Below are 18,574 nucleotides of genomic sequence, written 5' to 3' on the forward strand. Positions count from 1 at the left end.
ATAGAATGATAAGTACTTTTTTGATAATTTATGTATGGTTTTATTTTTGTCATTTGGTATATGTTAACTGATGTGTACTTAATAAGCTCTAAAAATTACATTTTAATTTTTTATTTATTAATCAGAAAAGAAGACATTAGAAAGCCGAAGAAAGAGGGATTCTAATTTTCACAAAAAGTTAATACAATAACAAACATTATTGTTAGATAGATATGACATATATACACACAAATACACACACATGCATACAGATATGTGTATATATGTATGTGTGTGTGTGTGTGTGTGTGTATATATATATATATATTTGTATATACATATATGTGAAATGAGATTTGAAACATTTTTAAAAGATATAAAGTTTCCAGCTATCCCACAGAATTTTGAAAATAGCTTTAATAACTTTTAAAATACATAACCTTGAATGAGCACAAGATTTATCTAGCTTCTGACTTAGTTGCAGCATGTCCCATCTGAATTATCATAGATAGTCTAGAATTCTGACAACATCATCTGTCAGTTTCTTTGGTATATCCATATCTTGAATATGATAGATTTTTACTCACCAGCTAACTGGGATACGTTAATTGAAACTTGTTTCTAGTGTGATATTTACAGATACTGCAAAAACTTTCAATATAGAGTTGTCATTCCATGAAGAGAGAGAGCCTTCTTGTTCAAATTCTATATCACTCACATCTTTAAATACTAAAAAATATAAAACTTGGGGAATGGAAGAAACACTGATGTATTTACAACACTAATTTTATAGATGACCATACTCAGACTAGAATACATAACCTTGAACTAAGTGCTTCAACTTTTAGTTAGTTCGTTTTTGACTATTTCACACTAATTTTTCATACCATATTAAATTGAGGGGGGCGGTGGTAACTAGGATTAAACTCAAGGACACTCAACCATTGAGCCACATCCCCAGCCCTATTTTGTATTTTATTTAGCGACAGGGTCTCACTGAATTGCTTAGCACCTCACTTTTGTGGAGGCTGGCTTTTAATTCTGATCCTCATTCCTCAGCCTCCTGAGCTTCTGGGATTACAGGTATGTACCACCGAGCCTAACACTACATTGAATTTTTATAATTTTCATGAAGGTAAATACACATTGTCTTGGTATGTCATTCTCCTGTCATCAAAAATATGAAAGATGTACTTACTATCTTAGTACCAGGGAGTTCCCAACATTATTAATAAACTTTGTTTACCTAGAGAGTTCGTATGTATTTATTTGTTTGTTTTTAGCTTACTCACAGATAGCCAACCATGCTAATATCTCTCTGATCACTTTCCATGAAGAAGAGCCACTCAAATGATGTGCAGGTGCCAAATGCTGAAAAGCTGTTGTAATCAATACCCTTACAAAGTGAAATTAAATTTTTCGGTTTTAAGAGGTCATTTTGTAAAAATAGTCCCAGTTTCATATTTCTTGTTATTGAATAAAAACTAGGAAGTATCAGTTATTTGCAGAAAAATGCATGTTTAGCTAACAAGATATAGAGAATAAAACTTATAAAGCTTTAGCATGGTCATTTGATATTAAATCTTTCTGATAGGAGGCCTGCAAGTCATGCCACAAGAGTGATCCATTATGAGGCCTGCTGGATTGTATCAGAAGGATTCAGTGAAAAGGCAAGTTTTCAAATAGAAATGTATTATTTTAGAGTTACACTAACAGATAAAGAAAAAAATGTGACAGCAAACAATCCAGTATGATTATTCATATTACTGTAATGATAAAGTAGCATGAATTATCAAGACACTTGACCCTCTGAATAGTGAAAAGATGGGAAACAGGTACATCAAAGTTAAACCAGTTAACACCTTGACAAACAAACAGGGGGAATCTAAGAGATCCTAAGGAATACTATAGAGACTCCATGACAATATAGCAGACTTAAGGCTCTATTAAATGTTGCTGCTGTTTGGAAATTGAACATATGTACAATAGATTCTTGAAATATTCTTTGTGCATGGGGCATGATATTAAAACTAATTTTGTACCATATCCTTCTCAGTAATAATTAACAAGACCTACAAAGTCCTTCTCCAACCTTAGCCTTTGAATTTATCAATTCAAGCAGGTCTGTTGAGTCCTGACCTTCATGCCTCCTTTTAGGGATTCCCAACTGCCTAAAGCATTCTTGCAGTTTTATCTGATCTGTCAACAGCTTTTAATACCAGCATTTTGGGGGATTCTGTTATCCTGTGAAATTTAATCTCACCTATTTAAGCTTGCAGAAAGTACTGGAGGGAATTATTAACAGATTTTTCCTCATCTTCTTAGAGGATAGTGCTGAGTGATTGGCTGGTTTCCCTAAGGACCCACGGCTGAGAAGCGCTAGTTTGTCAGCAGCATCCTATTTAGTATGTGTGTGAGGCCACAAGGGAGCCTGAAAGACATTTGGAATCAGAATTACATCAATATGCTGATGATGCCTCCCTCTCTTCATTTCATCAAACCTATATCCTTTAGCATTAATGCTTTCTTAACTAAGATGGAAAGTGCATCTATACAGCATACTGCTTATGGCTCTGATTAGACAGCTGGGAACTACGTGGATGATACATTAGAGCAGTGGACAAGCAGCATCAGCATCATCAGGGAACTAGTTAAAAATGCAAATTCTCAGGCACACCCCAGACCCACTGAATCAGAACTCTAGAGGTAAGATTTGGCAATCTGTGCTTAGCAAGCTCTCCAGGTGATTTTAGTGCACACTAAATTTGAGAACTTCTGCATTTGAGAAATTGAATGTGTTTATCATTGCAGAATCTACTGAGTGGTGCTACCTAGTTTTGAAGATTAAAAATTTTCTGTATCCAATAATATTGGTAACATATATAATCTCAAATGATTCCATGTTCTATATAACTAGCCTCTGTAATAATTTACAATTGTCTCTAGAAGATGAAAAAAATTATATTGTTCTGTATTGCCCTCTATCAGTGAATGAGAAATTCAGCTTCAAATGATGAGAAATTAGTTTTGGACATATACATGATGACTTGCCTGATGGTGAGGCAATTTAATAATGGACAAAATATTTTACTTCCAAATTTTACTCAAGAGGCCAAGATGGTTAAATCATATACATATGTGAGGAAACTCCCTGCTCCTCATGGAATGTAAAATATCCTAATATGGTGGAAGTATGCATGAGTTGGAATGGAAAACAGAAGATAAATTGGAGAACTACAAATAAATTGGGTGGATCCAGTATTACATTCTTTATGTTGGTTAAAATGTGATCTAGGATACAGTCTTTCAAAAGTCATATCTTGAAGCAGATATGTAAACCTTAACTTCCATTCTTCTGACTTCCTAGATTCAGAGTGGAAGTAACTACTGCAATATCTTCATCTTTCTTTGAATGTATACAAAATCAAGGAATGGCCATGATGGATTAAACCTGGAACTTCTACAAATACCAGAAGTCTACAATCCTAAAAATTTGTACATACTGGCAAGTGACCCTACCTTAAAATCCTGGCACACTCTAAATTATTTATTAATCTTACATTGAGAAATTTTGCATCAAATTACCAGATAAACTCTCAAGGGCCTGCCTACTGGTATGGCATTCATCCAACCTGCGTGGCTGATACTAGAAACCTTGGGTACAGATTCCCTCCAGGAATCCACAATCATTTCTTGCACCCTTTCTATGGAGACCTACTTGTGGTAGGCAAAGAAGGAGATATGGGTGACCAAGAGAGATGATCATAAATCTTACTCTCTTAGAGATCAAGGTCAAGTAGTTTTAGAAAATGTGGTTTTCTGTAAGCTAATAATAAATAAATACCCCCAGATTTGTTCTTTTGACTTTCATTAAGCTCCAGATCAAACTGAGTTCTACAAAAGCTCTACTGCAGGCTTGTGATCTGTGATCCCAAGGACCCACTGCTACTTCAGTACTCAGCATTTCATTACTCAGCCCACTTAGCTCTGGCCTCCACTGAGCTACATCTAGATTCTCACTCTTTCCTTCCCTCAAGCTGGTCACATTGACTAATTGCCTACTTATTTATTAGCTACTCACCAGCCTCTTTGCTTCTGACTGCCACCGCCTCCCCACCCCAGAGTAAAACTGTATACAACGGTAATTTTAAAACTTAACAGATCTTGATAACTGACTTCTCAGAACAATCCCATGTTTTCCTCTTTCCCAGAGGGTGAAAGCTAAAAAGGCCTGATGAGTGCCTACAGGACCTCACCCAATATGCCACATACCACCCCTTCTTACCCTGTTGTAACCACACTGACTTTCTTCTTCCCAGATGTCCAAGAGACTTCTTCAATCTAGAGTGAATGCATTTAGCTAGGCCTGGCAAGTTTCTCTTGAATGCAACTTACCTCAATTTCCCTACTTTCTACACTAAAAATCTTCTCATCAGAGAGGACTTTCAGGTCACCCTGCATATGATGGTAAATCCTGCCTTCTCTTCTACTACTGCTCTCACCCTAATACACATACACAATCCTTATACTCCCATATTAATAGTTCTTCCATAAAACAATTACCTTACAATATACTATTGAGGTGATAGTTCATTTATTCAGTTATTGGTTTTCTTTCCTCACCAAGAACCTATTCCATGATAGCATGAGATTCTATCTGATTTATTTACTGCTACATTCAAATTGTCTAGAATGATGCCTAGTATAAAATAGGTGGACAATCAGTATAGAATTAATAAATGAATAAATAATTAACCATATCTACACTCTTAAGTAATTATCTGATCATTTTTTTGTCTTGTTTTTACTTTAGTTGGAAGACATAGCCACCTTTAATTTCTAGTTTCCCTTGCTCATAGATGATGATGATACATAGTGTGAAGTAAGTTTTGCCATTCAGGTTTATCTTCCACTTCAGATCCTCAAGGGTAAGCCTTTGGTAATGAGAACTTTCCTGATATAGAAATCAGATGACCAAGATTCAAAATACTTAGCTTGAAACATATTTCACAGTTATTATTTGCCAGATCCTGTGGTATGCATAAAGATGAATAAGATTAGCTCTTGTCCTCCTATCCTCTTTTAACTGTGGAAAATTCCTTAACTTAATGGTAGCTGTTTTCTTATTTGTAAATGACAAGACTATACTATTTAATGACTAAGAATTTAATATAAAAAAATTCCTATGATCAGGAGACCATGTTTGATTTTTTTTAAGTGTAAAGGGGTAGATTAGATGGGGGAAAAACCAAGAAGAAAAGTGACATTTAAACACATCATTATCCAAAGTATACGTATGAAGACATAAATTGGGTGTAAACATAATGTATATACAAACAGAGATATGAAAAATTGTGGTATATATGTGTAATAAGAATTGTAATGCAAAAAAGTACATGTATAAAGAAATGAATTGGCATGAACATACTTTATAAACAAAGATATGAAAAATCATGCTCTATATGTGTAATAAGAATTGTAATGCATGCCATGGTCATGTATTTAAAAAAATAAAAATAAAATCAATAAAATAAAATAAAACCCAACTGTGAACCAGTGGTGACTCTGATAATTTAGTGAGATTATTTTGTAATGTGATTAATCTACATGTGACGAATCACCTATTGACTATGGTTATAATTCTTGCTAGTATAGAAACTCCAAGCATGTTCAGGCATTCTAAAGCAAATCAAATTCATAACTGATTTGAATAAAATAAGTAATTTATCTTTCTATAAATACATTTGGTTCTTGTTCTCAGAACTAATATCCTTTACAAAGCATTATCTTTCTCTAATACCATTAAAATTTGAGAGGTGCACAATACATGTAACAGGCTGATGCCTCACCCAAGACTAGTCACCAGTCACCTGTCAGAATGAAGTGATTTTAAATATATGTCATTTTTTGAAAGTTAACTATTAAATGAATAGTGCTCACATTAGAGCCATTTAAAAAAATTACACAGAAATCTCATTCTGTTTGCTTCACAGCAGAATGAGCTGACGAATGTGTGTATGTGTGTGTGTGTGTGTGCGTGCGTGCGTGTGTGTACATGTGCATGTGTGCATATTTGAATGAAGCTTATAAAAGTAGCTTTTGGAAAGTCCCAAATATTTCTAATTACCGCATTCTTCTAATATCCATACATATTATGATAAAAAAATATTTTTCAGGATATGAAAGACTTAGCACATTTCACTGTTACTAGATAAATAGAATATGTTCCAAGGATATTAACATTGATAAAAAGAAGCACTTGTATCGTGAGAAATACAAATTTCTCATTTTATCCAAAACAGTATTATGCGTTTCCTTTGGAATGCCTGAATTAGAAAAAGCAGGACCAGTCTAATTATTGAGATTGGAGGAGTACATATTAATGTTTTCATTTCCAAAAATCTGCTGGATTACAACGCCATATTTCCTGATGGTTCCATTTTACCTCCTCCGGGACAGCTCTTATATTAACAAAGCCTTTTCTGAAGACGATGAACACGCGGCGGGCTCCACAACGTAAAGCGGATGTTGCACAGTCAAAGGCAGTGTCTCCAGCTCCGAGTACAATCACGGCTCCCTGTATCGATGGCAATGGAGAGTGACAGGCGCACATTCCTGAATGATGAAAGGAAAACCCCATTTTCAAGTAGAGAAACCATTTCTGCATGACAGCTCAAAAGATACTTGTACTCAAAGCAGTGTAAAATTGCATCTTGCAGTTTTCCACGATGGAGTGTCACTATCAAATTATTCTGCTTCATTGAAAGACAGTTTTATTCTCATTTTAAAAATATGCTCATATGTGTAATTTCATAGTCAGTACCTTTAGCTCCTTTTTTTTCCTTCTAGAAGGACTGCAACAATACATTTTGAAGAGTTCAGGTCATAATAAACTGTAATGAATCAATTAAAACTCTATCAGAGTCCTGATAAATATTTTTAGCTTTGCATTAAAAATTTTCTGTTTGAAGAAGAAAATGATCCTTGTGATTTGGGTTAATAATTTTCAGCATTTCATTAAATTACTTTATATATTATCTTATACAATTTCTAACCTAGAGCTCTGCTATAGAGTACATTTAATATCTTTTAAGATTAACATGTTGAATAAGAGCCCTTTATGTAACTGAAGAGTTTCTGAGAAATATTTTATTGAAATAGCTAAAATAAAACTATCCCCCTTTACTGCTTTTGTCTGGTTTTGTCTGTAAAACTAAAAGAAATAAGACTAAGTGTCCATTTCTCCAGGGCATGTGTATAAAGATTTGATATCCATATGAAGATACTTATAAAAAAGAAACGTGCAGGTGTTCTCAATTGGCTATCACCATATTATCAGATTAAATAAAATTGATGATAGATAAATTACTATAATTTTTGAAATGGCACTACAGATAGAATAAGCCTGTAATCTCAATAAGTACAATCATTGTGTTTGGAAGACTTTGTGTTTGGCATTAGACAACTGGCAGTAGGTAATTCTCAAGTATATGCTTGGTGCACTCTGATCCTACTATGAAAGGGTTGCAGACACACAAGCATACAATTCTTTAGAGGAGGAAGAAAGTGGAGATGGGGCACATCTTTAGCTGTAAACTTCCCCATAATTATTTAATATAGAAGTTTCTTGCCTTTTTAAATGTCGAGAGAAAGGTACAAGTTCCTATCATTTCCACAAGTAATTAGATGAAGGAATAGCTCAGAAGTCTGTTGCTCAGACTTCTTCAAATATATGTTTAACGGATTGAGATCATGTGGTTCTGGAGAAAATGCTTCAGCTTTTTATCACCAAGACAATAAGTATAGTGGAGCCAGAGCAAAGCATGGTCTCAGCTCAAGCTGTTCTTGGAATCTGTGAAGGGAAAGGGAGTCTGTCAAAGTGTTTAGCTTTAACTTTGTAAAATTATAAAAGTTCAAGAAGAGGCTTTGACACTTCTACTTTCATAGATGTTAAGATACATCCTATTTTTAAAAAGTCCCCCAACTAAAGCTCTCTCCATATCTTTCAATGTTTGTTAAGGCCTTTTCACTTTGAATAATTTTTGTGATGCAATTTAGATGTATACATCATAGGACAAAAAGTCCTTGTTTTAGTGTTTTCCTCAAAGAATGGAAAAATAGATAATTCTGGCACACAATAGTATCAGGCTTTAATTTTAAACTTTATGCAAGTACTAGATATTCAAGGGTCTATCTGAGACCTAAACAATTTTCTACCAAGCTCAGATTCAATATAAATTTATGATACTTAAAACAATACAGACAATGTCAAGAATAATAGACAATATGTCATACCTGGTTTACTGCCTTTGGCTACAAGAGGCAAAAAGTCTTTGGATGTGTAAAACCCCTGGTCTTGTGTAAGGCCTTCGAAGATGTGGTCTTTATTGGGTTCTGGCAAACCTAATTAATAAAGTTTATAAAATATCATTAGCAGTGACTTTTGCAACTATATATTAAAAGAAATATTAAAAGAAAGAAAAAGACTATCATCATTGAAATGATGTTGTTCTTAGAGAAAAAAGTTCATAAACAAATCAACATAAAAATGTGCATAACACAATCTAATGGACCCTAGATTATAGCTTTAATATAAAACAAAACATTAATTTAATTTACCTATGTGCATATACCAATGGATACTGTGTTGGTATATGTACATATATACATATTATCTAAAGTATTGGGAAAGTCAGATTATAATAATTTCTCATGTCATAAATAAAAATGAGTTTAAGATATATCAAAGTACTAAGTGTTTTGAAAATACATAACAAAAGCTAAATAAAACCATGCATACATATTTATATAATTCCTAAATAAATTAGATCATTCTAAGAAATAATTGAAAGGAAAAAAGCCCAAGAGAAAAATATGTATTTCAACCATAAAAATTCAGTCATTCCTACCTGCATTTCAAAAATTTTATAAAAAAATTAAAAGGCAAATAATTAAATAAAAAGTATGTTAACAAATAGAATATCATTGACATTCATAAAAGTTTTTCATTATTAACAACACATTAACTTTCTACCAAATATATAAAGTATGATGAAATTGAGAGGACAAATATATAAACAGATCTTAAGCAATGAAAATATTAACTCTATTAGGCATTAAAGAAATATAAATTTTAAAAGCAGCTATTATTTCCTTAATAAAAAGTTAAAGATTTTCAAAAATTAAACTTTACACTAAGGGTGCAAAGAGAACTTCTCATACTCTTTTGGTATAAATATACATTGGTACTCATTTTCTAGAAAATAATTTCGAATATATTCTAAGAAAACATAATTATATGTAAATATGGTTTAATACATAAAAAGAATCAATTAAAAAAGAATATGAGGTGAGAGAATATTAGAATTTCAACTTAATGAGTAGATAAGTTTTATTTTTAAAAAAGAAAGTCAACAAAACATTAGACCATTATTAATATGAATATTTGAAAATATAATACATATTATGGTTCAAAATATATCACTGAAACAGAGAGGCTGGGGTTGTGGCTCAGTAGCAGAGTGATTGCCTAGCATTTGTGGGGCACTAGGTGCGATTCTCAGCACCACATATAAATAAATGAGTGAAATAAAGGCCTATCAACAACAAAAATATATATATTAAAAAAATCAGAAGAATAGCAAGATGGCGGCGAGGGGAGTGCATTACCCCCGTGTGCTGCTTCACTGTGTGGGAGTATGACAAGTCAGGACGGCTAAAGGATATCTTGTTAGGAATTTCCAGCAATAGTGGGGTGCGCCGGAACCTGGAGGAAGGATTTCCATCGCATGAGGATCGGCTACGGGGACTCAAACGCGAGAGGTTTGTCGCACGGAGGGTAACACTGCTTATTCAGCAAATCGCCCCGCGGCTAGAGTCTGCAAGGCGCGCTGGGATAGAGACGCAGGGTTACAGCGCTGCAGTTTCTGCCAGACGCGCAAGCACCGCACTCAGGGCTGAATTCTGGGTTCGAGACGGGGAAGGAAGCGGTCCATCTCGGTTCTCCACACCGGTCAGACCACAGAGGAGGCCAGCAGCCACCATGTTGGTAAACTGACGTCACCACACCTGTTTTTGACTGACCGCAGCTCATTCAGCCATAGAACAGGTAATTTCAGGCTGCAATTCGCCTGCGGCTTGCAGACAGATTGCTAGGGTTCAGCGCCTGGGGGCTTCTTAAAATCTGATCTTATCGGAGTGAACACGGAGCGCGGGGCGGCCGAGTCCCGGCTCCCGGAACCGTCCCGGAACCGCCCTGGCTCCGGGCTGCGGAGCCTGCGGAGGCTGCTTCTTGGACCCTGCTAATATCAGAGCAAACACGAAACACCAAGAAGCCGAATTCCAGCTCCCGGAACTGAGCCCGCGGGGACTGCTTCTTGGAGCTTACACTTATAGGAGCTTACACCGAGCACAGAGCGGCCGAGTTCCGGCTCCCGGAACCGTCCCGGAACCGCCCTGGCTCAGGGCTGCGGAGCCCACGGAGGCTGCTTCTTGGACCCTGCTACTATCAGAGCATACACCAAACACTAAGCGGCCGAATTCCGGCTCCCGGAACTGAGCCCGCGGGGGCTGCTTCTTGGAGCCTACACTTATAGGAGCTTACACCGAGCACGGAGCGGCCGAGTTCCGGCTCCCGGAACTTCCCTGGACCGGGGCTAGGAGCCCGCGGAAACTGTGTCTCGGTCCGGGTCCTGCTGAGGGCAGGTCAGGACTCACCCATTGCTTGGGTTGCCTGGCAAGGGGAACGAAATGCTGCCATTCGCATAGGATACCAACATGGCAGAGATCTGATGTCAGCAGAAAGCGGTGGAGGAGAGATCTTCATCAATACCAGCGGTGACATAAGCAGTTGGTCTCCTGGTAAGGGGGGTGAGGCTCAGTCACCCGAGTCTCCTCAATTTGTCCTCGAGCCAGAGGGAAGGAGCCGGGCCGCCGCCAGCCCCCGGAGCAGGCCCAGCGGCTCGCCAGCGTGGTGACCGCGTGACCCCAATTGGAGAGGGGGCGGAGCGGAGCCGCCACCCACACCCGCCAGGTGGGCAGACCCACGACCCAGTAGTACATGGGCGTGGTAGGAGGGGCAGGGCAGAGCCGCCCTTCGCGCTTGCAAGGTAAACAGACCTGTGACAGCCTGGCGGGTCAGGCCCAGTGGCCTGCCAGTGTGGTACACACGTCACCCCAACTCGAGTAGGGGCAGAGCAGATCCTTCTCCCACGCCCGGATCAGGCCCTGCCGGTGTGGTGGTCACGTGACCCCAATTGGAGTGGGGGTGGAGCGGAACCGCCACCCGTGCCCGCAGGGTGAGCAGACCAGTGATCAACCTGCAGATCAGGCCCAGGGGTCCGCAGGCGTGGTAGGAGGGGCAGGGCAGATCCGCCGCCCGCGCCTTCAAGGTAGGCAGACCTACAACAGACCGGCGGATCAGGCCCAGGAGCCTGCCGGCGGGGTACAAACACCACCCTAATTGGAGTAGTGACAGAGCAGAGTCGCCTCCCTTGCCAGGAACAGACCCAGCATCCTGCAGGCGGGGTAGTCACGACACCCCAATTGGAGTAGGGGCAAAGCAGAGCCTCCACTCGTGCCCGAAAGGTGGGCAGATCTGCGACCGACCAGCAGGACAGGCCCAGTGGCCTGCTGGTACGACAGACACGTCACCCCAATTGGAGTAGGGGCAGAACAGAGCCGCCACCAGCTCCCAGAACAGGCCCAGTGACCTGCCGGCGTGGTAGCCACGACACCCCAATTGGAATAAGGAGAGAGCAGAGCCGCCGCCCGCACCTGCAGGAAAGATACGCAAGCAGTATGAAAAGACAAGGAAAGAAAGGACCACAAGCAATGCAGGTCAACGCAACTTTAGAAGAGGTAACAGCTGCAGCAGATGGAATGTCAGATAAAGAATTCAGGATATACATGCTTCAGATGATCTGGAGTATCAAGGAAGACATTAAACAGCAAAATCAGACAATGAAAGATCACTTCGACAACGAATTACGCAAACAAATCCAGGAAGCAAAGGATCAACTATACAGGGAGATAGAGGTTATAAAAAACAAGCAATCAGAAATCCTAGAAATGCAGGAAGCAATAAACCAACTTAAAAACTCAATGGAGAATACTACCAACAGAGTAGAACACTTAGAAGATAGAACATCAGACAATGAAGACAAAGTATTTCAACTGGAAAAGAACATAGACAGCTCAGCAAGACTGTTAAGAAACCATGAGCAGAACATCCAAGAAATATGGGATAACATTAAGAGACCAAACTTAAGAGTCATTGGGATACAGGAAGGTACAGAGCTCCAAACCAAAGGAATGAGCAGTCTATTCAATGAAATAATACGAGAAAACTTCCCAGACTTGAAGAATGAGACAGAATCCCAAATCCTAGAAGCCTACAGGACGCCGAATGTGCAAAATCATAAGAGATCCACACCTAGACACATTATAATGAAGATGCCCAACATACAGAATAAGGAGAGAATTTTAAAAGCTACAAGAGAAAGGAAGCAGATTACATTTAGGGGCAAGCCAATCAGGATAACAGCTGATCTTTCAACACAGACTCTGAAAGCTAGAAGATCCTGGAATAACATATTTCAAACACTGAAAGATAATGGGTTCCAACCAAGAATTGTGTATCCAGCGAAATTAAGCTTCAGGATGGAGAATGAAATTAAAACCTTCCACGATAAACAAAAGTTTAAAGAATTCGCAGCTAGAAAACCATCTCTTCAAAACATCCTAGCCAAAGTATTACAGGAAGAGGAAATGGAAAATAACAATGAAAACCAACAGTGGGAGGTAGGACAGTAAAGGGGGGGGAAACAATCAAAGAGGAAAACAAACAATGTTTAGTAACAGAAATAAACAAATATGGCTGGAAGAACAACCCATATCTCAATAATAACCCTAAATGTTAATGGCTTAAACTCACCAATTAAGAGACACAGGCTAGTAGAATGGATCACAAAACAAGACCCAACAATATGCTGCCTACAGGAGACGCATTTGATAGGAAAAGACATACATAGGCTGAAGGTGAAAGGTTGGGAAAAATCATATCACTCATATGGACTTCGGAAACAAGCAGGCGTGTCCATACTCATATCAAATAAAATAGATTTCAAGCCAAAGTTAATCAAAAGAGATAAAGAGGGACACTACATACTGCTTAAGGGAACCATACACCAACAAGACATAACAATCATAAATATTTATGCCCCAAACAATGGTGCAGCTATGTTCGTCAAACAAACTCTTCTCAAGTTCAAGAGTCTAATAGACCACCACACCATAATCATGGGAGACTTCAACACACCTCTCTCGCCACTGGACAGATCTTCCAAACAAAAGTTGAATAAGGGAACTATAGAACTCAATAACACTATTAATAACCTAGACCTAATTGACATATATAGAGTATACCACCCAACATCAAGCAGTTACACTTTTTTCTCAGCAGCACATGGATCCTTCTCAAAAATAGATCATATATTATGTCACAGGGCAACTCTTAGACAATATAAAGGAGTAGAGATATTACCATGCATCTTATCTGATCATAATGGAATGAAACTGAAAATCAACGATAAAAGAAGGAAGGAAAAAGCATACATCAATTGGAGAATGAACAATAGGTTACTGAATGATCAATGGGTTATAGAAGACATCAAGGAGGAAATTAAAAAATTCTTAGAGATAAATGAAAACACAGACACAACATATCGGAATCTATGGGACACATTGAAAGCAGTTCTAAGAGGAAAATTCATTGCTTGGAGTTCATTCCTTAAAAAAAGAAAAAACCAACAAATAAATGATCTCATACTTCATCTCAAAATCCTTGAAAAAGAAGAGCAAAACAACAGCAAAAGAAGTAGAAGGCAAGAAATAATTAAAATCAGAGCTGAAATTAATGAAATCGAAACAAAAGAAACAATTGAAAAAATTGACAAAACTAAAAGTTGGTTCTTTGAAAAAATAAACAAAATCGACAGACCCTTAGCGATGCTAGTGAAGAGAAGAAGAGAGAGAACTCAAATTACTAGCATACGGGATGAAAAAGGCAATATCACAACAGACACTTCAGAAATACAGAAGATAATCAAAAACTATTTTGAATCCTTATACTCCAATAAATTAGAAGATAGTGAAGGCATAGATAAATTTCTTAAGTCATATGATCTGCCCAGATTGAGTCAGGAGGATATAGAAAACCTAAACAGACCAATATCAATTGAGGAGATAGAAGAAACCATCAAAAGACTACCAACTAAGAAAAGCCCAGGTCCCGATGGGTATACAGCAGAATTTTACAAAACCTTTAAAGAAGAACTAATACCAATACTTTTCAAGCTACTTCAGGAAATAGAAAAGGAGGGAGAACTTCCAAATTCATTCTATGAGGCCAACATCACCCTGATACCTAAACCAGACAAAGACACTTCAAAGAAAGAAAACTACAGACCAATATCTCTAATGAACCTAGATGCAAAAATCCTCAATAAAATTCTGGCGAATCGGATACAAAAACATATAAAAAAAATTGTACACCATGATCAAGTAGGATTCATCCCTGGGATGCAAGGCTGGTTCAATATACGGAAATCAATAAATGTTATTCACCACATCAATAGACTTAAAAATAAGAACCATATGATCATCTCGATAGATGAGGAAAAAGCATTTGACAAAGTACAGCATCCCTTTATGTTCAAAACTCTAGAAAAACTAGGGATAACAGGAACATACCTCAATATTGTAAAAGCAATCTATGCTAAGCCTCAGGCTAGCATTATTCTGAATGGAGAAAAACTGAAGGCATTCCCTCTAAAATCTGGAACAAGACAGGGATGCCCTCTCTCTCCACTTCTCTTCAACATAGTTCTCGAAACACTGGCCAGAGCAATTAGACGAAAGAAATTAAAGGCATAAAAATAGGAAAAGAATAAATTAAATTATCACTATTTGCAGATGATATGATTCTATATCTAGCAGACCCAAAAGGCTCTACAAAGAAACTATTAGAGCTAATAAATGAATTCAGCAAAGTGGCAGGATTTAAAATCAACACGCATAAATCAAAGGCATTCCTGTATATCAGCGACAAATCCTCTGAAATGGAAATGAGGACAACCACTCCATTCACAATATCTTCAAAAAAAAATAAAATACTTGGGAATCAACCTAACAAAAGAGGTGAAAGACTTATACAATGAAAACTACAGAACCCTAAAGAGAGAAATAGAAGAAGATCTTAGAAGATGGAAAAATATACCCTGTTCATGGATAGGCAGAACTAACATCATCAAAATGGCGATATTACCAAAAGTTCTCTATAGGTTTAATGCAATGCCAATCAAAATCCCAATGGCATTTCTTGTAGAAATAGAGAAAGCAATCATGAAATTCATATGGAAAAATAAAAGACCCAGAATAGCAAAAACAATGCTAAGCAAGAAGTGTGAATCAGGCGGTATAGCGATACCAGACTTCAAACTATACTACAGAGCAATAGTAACAAAAACAGCATGGTACTGGTACCAAAACAGGCGTGTGGACCAATGGTACAGAATAGAGGACACAGAAACCAATCCACAAAACTACAACTATCTTATATTTGATAAAGGGGCTAAAAGCATGCAATGGAGGAAGGATAGCATCTTCAACAAATGGTGCTGGGAAAACTGGAAATCCATATGCAACAAAATGAAACTGAATCCCTTTCTCTCGCCATGCACAAAAGTGAATTCAAAATGGATCAAGGAACTTGATATCAAATCAGAGACGCGCCGTCTGATAGAAGAAAAAGTTGGCTACGATCTACAGTCGGTGGGGTCGGGCTCCAAATTCCTCAATAGGACACCCATAGCACAAAAGTTAATAACTAGAATCAACAAATGGGACTTACTCAAACTAAGAAGTTTTTTTCTCAGCAAAAGAAACAATAAGAGAGGTAAATAGGGAGCCTACATCCTGGGAACAAATCTTTACTCCTCACACTTCAGATAGAGCCCTAATATCCAGAGTATACAAAGAACTCAAAAAATTAGACAATAAGAGAACAAACAACCCAATCAACAAATGGGCCAAGGACCTGAACAGACACTTCACAGAGGAGGACATACAGTCAATCAACAAGTACATGAAAAAATGCTCAACATCTCTAGCTGTCAGAGAAATGCAAATCAAAACCACCCTAAGATACCATCTCACTCCAGTAAGATTGGCAGCCATTAGGAAGTCAAACAACAACAAGTGCTGGCGAGGATGTGGGGAAAAGGGTACACTTGTACATTGCTGGTGGGACTGCAGATTGGTGCAGCCAATTTGGAAAGCAGTATGGAGATTTCTTGGAAAGCTGGGAATGGAGCCACCATTTGACCCAGCTATTCCCCTTCTTGGTCTATTCCCTAAAGACCTAAAAAGAGCATGCTACAGGGACACTGCTACATCGATGTTCATAGCAGCACAGTTCACAATAGCAAGACTGTGGAACCAACCTAGATGCCCTTCAATAGACGAATGGATAAAAAAAATGTGGCATTTATACACAATGGAGTATTACTCTGCATTAAAAAATGACAAAATCATAGAATTTACAGGGAAATGGATGGCATTAGAGCAGATTATGCTAAGTGAAGCTAGCCAATCCCTAAAAAACAAATGCCAAATGTCTTCTTTGATATAAGGAAAGTAACTAAGAACAGAGTAGGGACGAAGAACAGGAGAAGAAGATTAACATTTAACAGGGATGAGAGGTGGGAGGGAAAGGGAGAGAGAAGGTAAATTGCACGGTAATGGAAGGAGACCCTCAGGGTTATACAGTGGAGGGGGTAGAGAGAGAGGAGGGGAGGGGAGGGGAGAGGTGGGGAGGGGGGAGGGTGGATGATGGGAAAGGCAGCGGAGCACAACAGACACTAGTATGGCAATTTGTAAATCAATGGATGTGTAACTGATGTGAATCTGCAATCTGTGTATGGGGTGAAGGTGGGAGTTCATAACCCACTAGAATCAAAGTGTGGAATATGATATGTCAAGAAATTTGTAATGTTTTGAACAACCCACAATAAAAAATTAAAAAAAAAAAAAATCAGAAGAGAAAACTGTATACACTATAATTCAAATTTTGTAAAAAACAAATGTACAAACTATGTAATCTGAATAGTGATTACTTATGATGATGGAATTATGAAATTCAATTTTTTAATTTCTTTATTTTATAAGTTTTCTACAGCATGCATTTGTCAAATACATGTTACTAAAATTTTTAAAATCAAATGATAGCAGACTCAAATTGCTTTGAAAATATAAACAATGCAAATATCACCATAATCACTCCATGTTACAGAAGTGGGAAAATACTCACTTCAATTACATAGACTTGGGGAAACACAGTTTAGTTTAATAAAATTGTCCAAAACTCATACTACCAATGGCTTATTTTAGAGAGGGAAAGCTCATTTTATAATCAAATGTAGTTGCTAGTGGACACAGAGTAATAAGGCCTAAGGATGACTTTGGTCATGTAAGATGAGGAAGGTGCTATATCTGATCCAAAGCTAAAGGTTCTTGTGTGTGTGTAACCAGGTATAAACCACTGCTGTCTCTTCAAATCACACCAAACATTTTTCTTCCCTAACACCAATCCATTTCTTCCCTCAAAAGATGTTTTTCTAGATTATTTTAAGTTGTTTTGTTTTAAATATTTCTTTAATTATCTGGGAAGGTCAGATAAGTCATGTGACTTGCCTTGCCTTGGTTTCTGTATATATGAAATGAAGATAAGACTTTCTTCATTTTCCAACATAAAGAGATATTCCTTAGGTCTACTGGAAACACACACATTATTATTCAAAGGTGTAGTGATGGATATCATTATTTTTGAAAACCTGAGTGGAAGAGAGTTAAAAAATAGTGGAATATGTACTTGAAGACTCACTAATGACAAAATCATTTCTCTCGAAAGTTATTAAAACATGAATATAGCTTAAGCTACACTTGTTTAGTCAAAAGCTACACTTGATTAGTCAAGCCAACATGTACATATGCTACATATTAAGATGTGAGTATCTAAATCTCCCACCTCGACTTTCTTCACTACAGAGATGACATACTTTCTACACACTTCATGTAAAAGTACCAAGGAAAAAGAAAAATAACCTCAAGTGCTATATAACTTCAAGATGACGTGATAAGCAAAAACCTACAAGGAAGATCAAAAATAAGGCACAGAGAATGTAAGTGGCATCTCACACATACAACTAGTCACAGTTACAGCAGAGAGGGAGCGTTACATCTGTAATTATTTTCTACACCCACCTCCAAAATAACTGTTATCTGGAGAACTGCAATATGTCCTCATTAAATATATCACTGGAACCAGAAAATGACTTTTTTCTCTCACATGGTGATTATTTCCCAAGAAAAATGCATTGATCGAATGTATTTTTTTTTCCACTTGTATCAAGACCCTGAGAAGTACTCCTGAGTTTCCTGTTAATTTCACTCTATTGTGCATTTGTCACTATAATGGATTTAACATTTACTGGGTCAGATTCTAACCATGAATGATTAAAAGGACACTGGTTAGATG

General features: G+C 37.5%; 1 protein-coding gene across 1 annotated transcript in view; it reads right to left on the reverse strand.

Moving 5' to 3' along the window:
• The window catches only part of Dpyd (dihydropyrimidine dehydrogenase), an 822,495-nt gene that overhangs the window by 485,587 nt on the left and 318,334 nt on the right, over positions 1–18,574 (reverse strand). The window contains exons 9-10 of the mRNA XM_046462335.2: positions 8,275–8,382; positions 6,425–6,594 (exon numbers count right to left, since the gene is read on the reverse strand). Of these exons, the coding sequence (XP_046318291.1) occupies positions 6,425–6,594; positions 8,275–8,382 (278 nt within the window). The remainder of the gene's footprint in view (positions 1–6,424; positions 6,595–8,274; positions 8,383–18,574) is intronic.

This window comes from Marmota monax, unplaced genomic scaffold (genome assembly GCF_021218885.2).
Source record: "Marmota monax isolate L192 unplaced genomic scaffold, Marmota_monax_Labrador192_F-V1.1 WCK01_AAM20220418_F8-fsc00070, whole genome shotgun sequence".
Classification (NCBI taxonomy): domain Eukaryota; kingdom Metazoa; phylum Chordata; class Mammalia; order Rodentia; family Sciuridae; genus Marmota; species Marmota monax.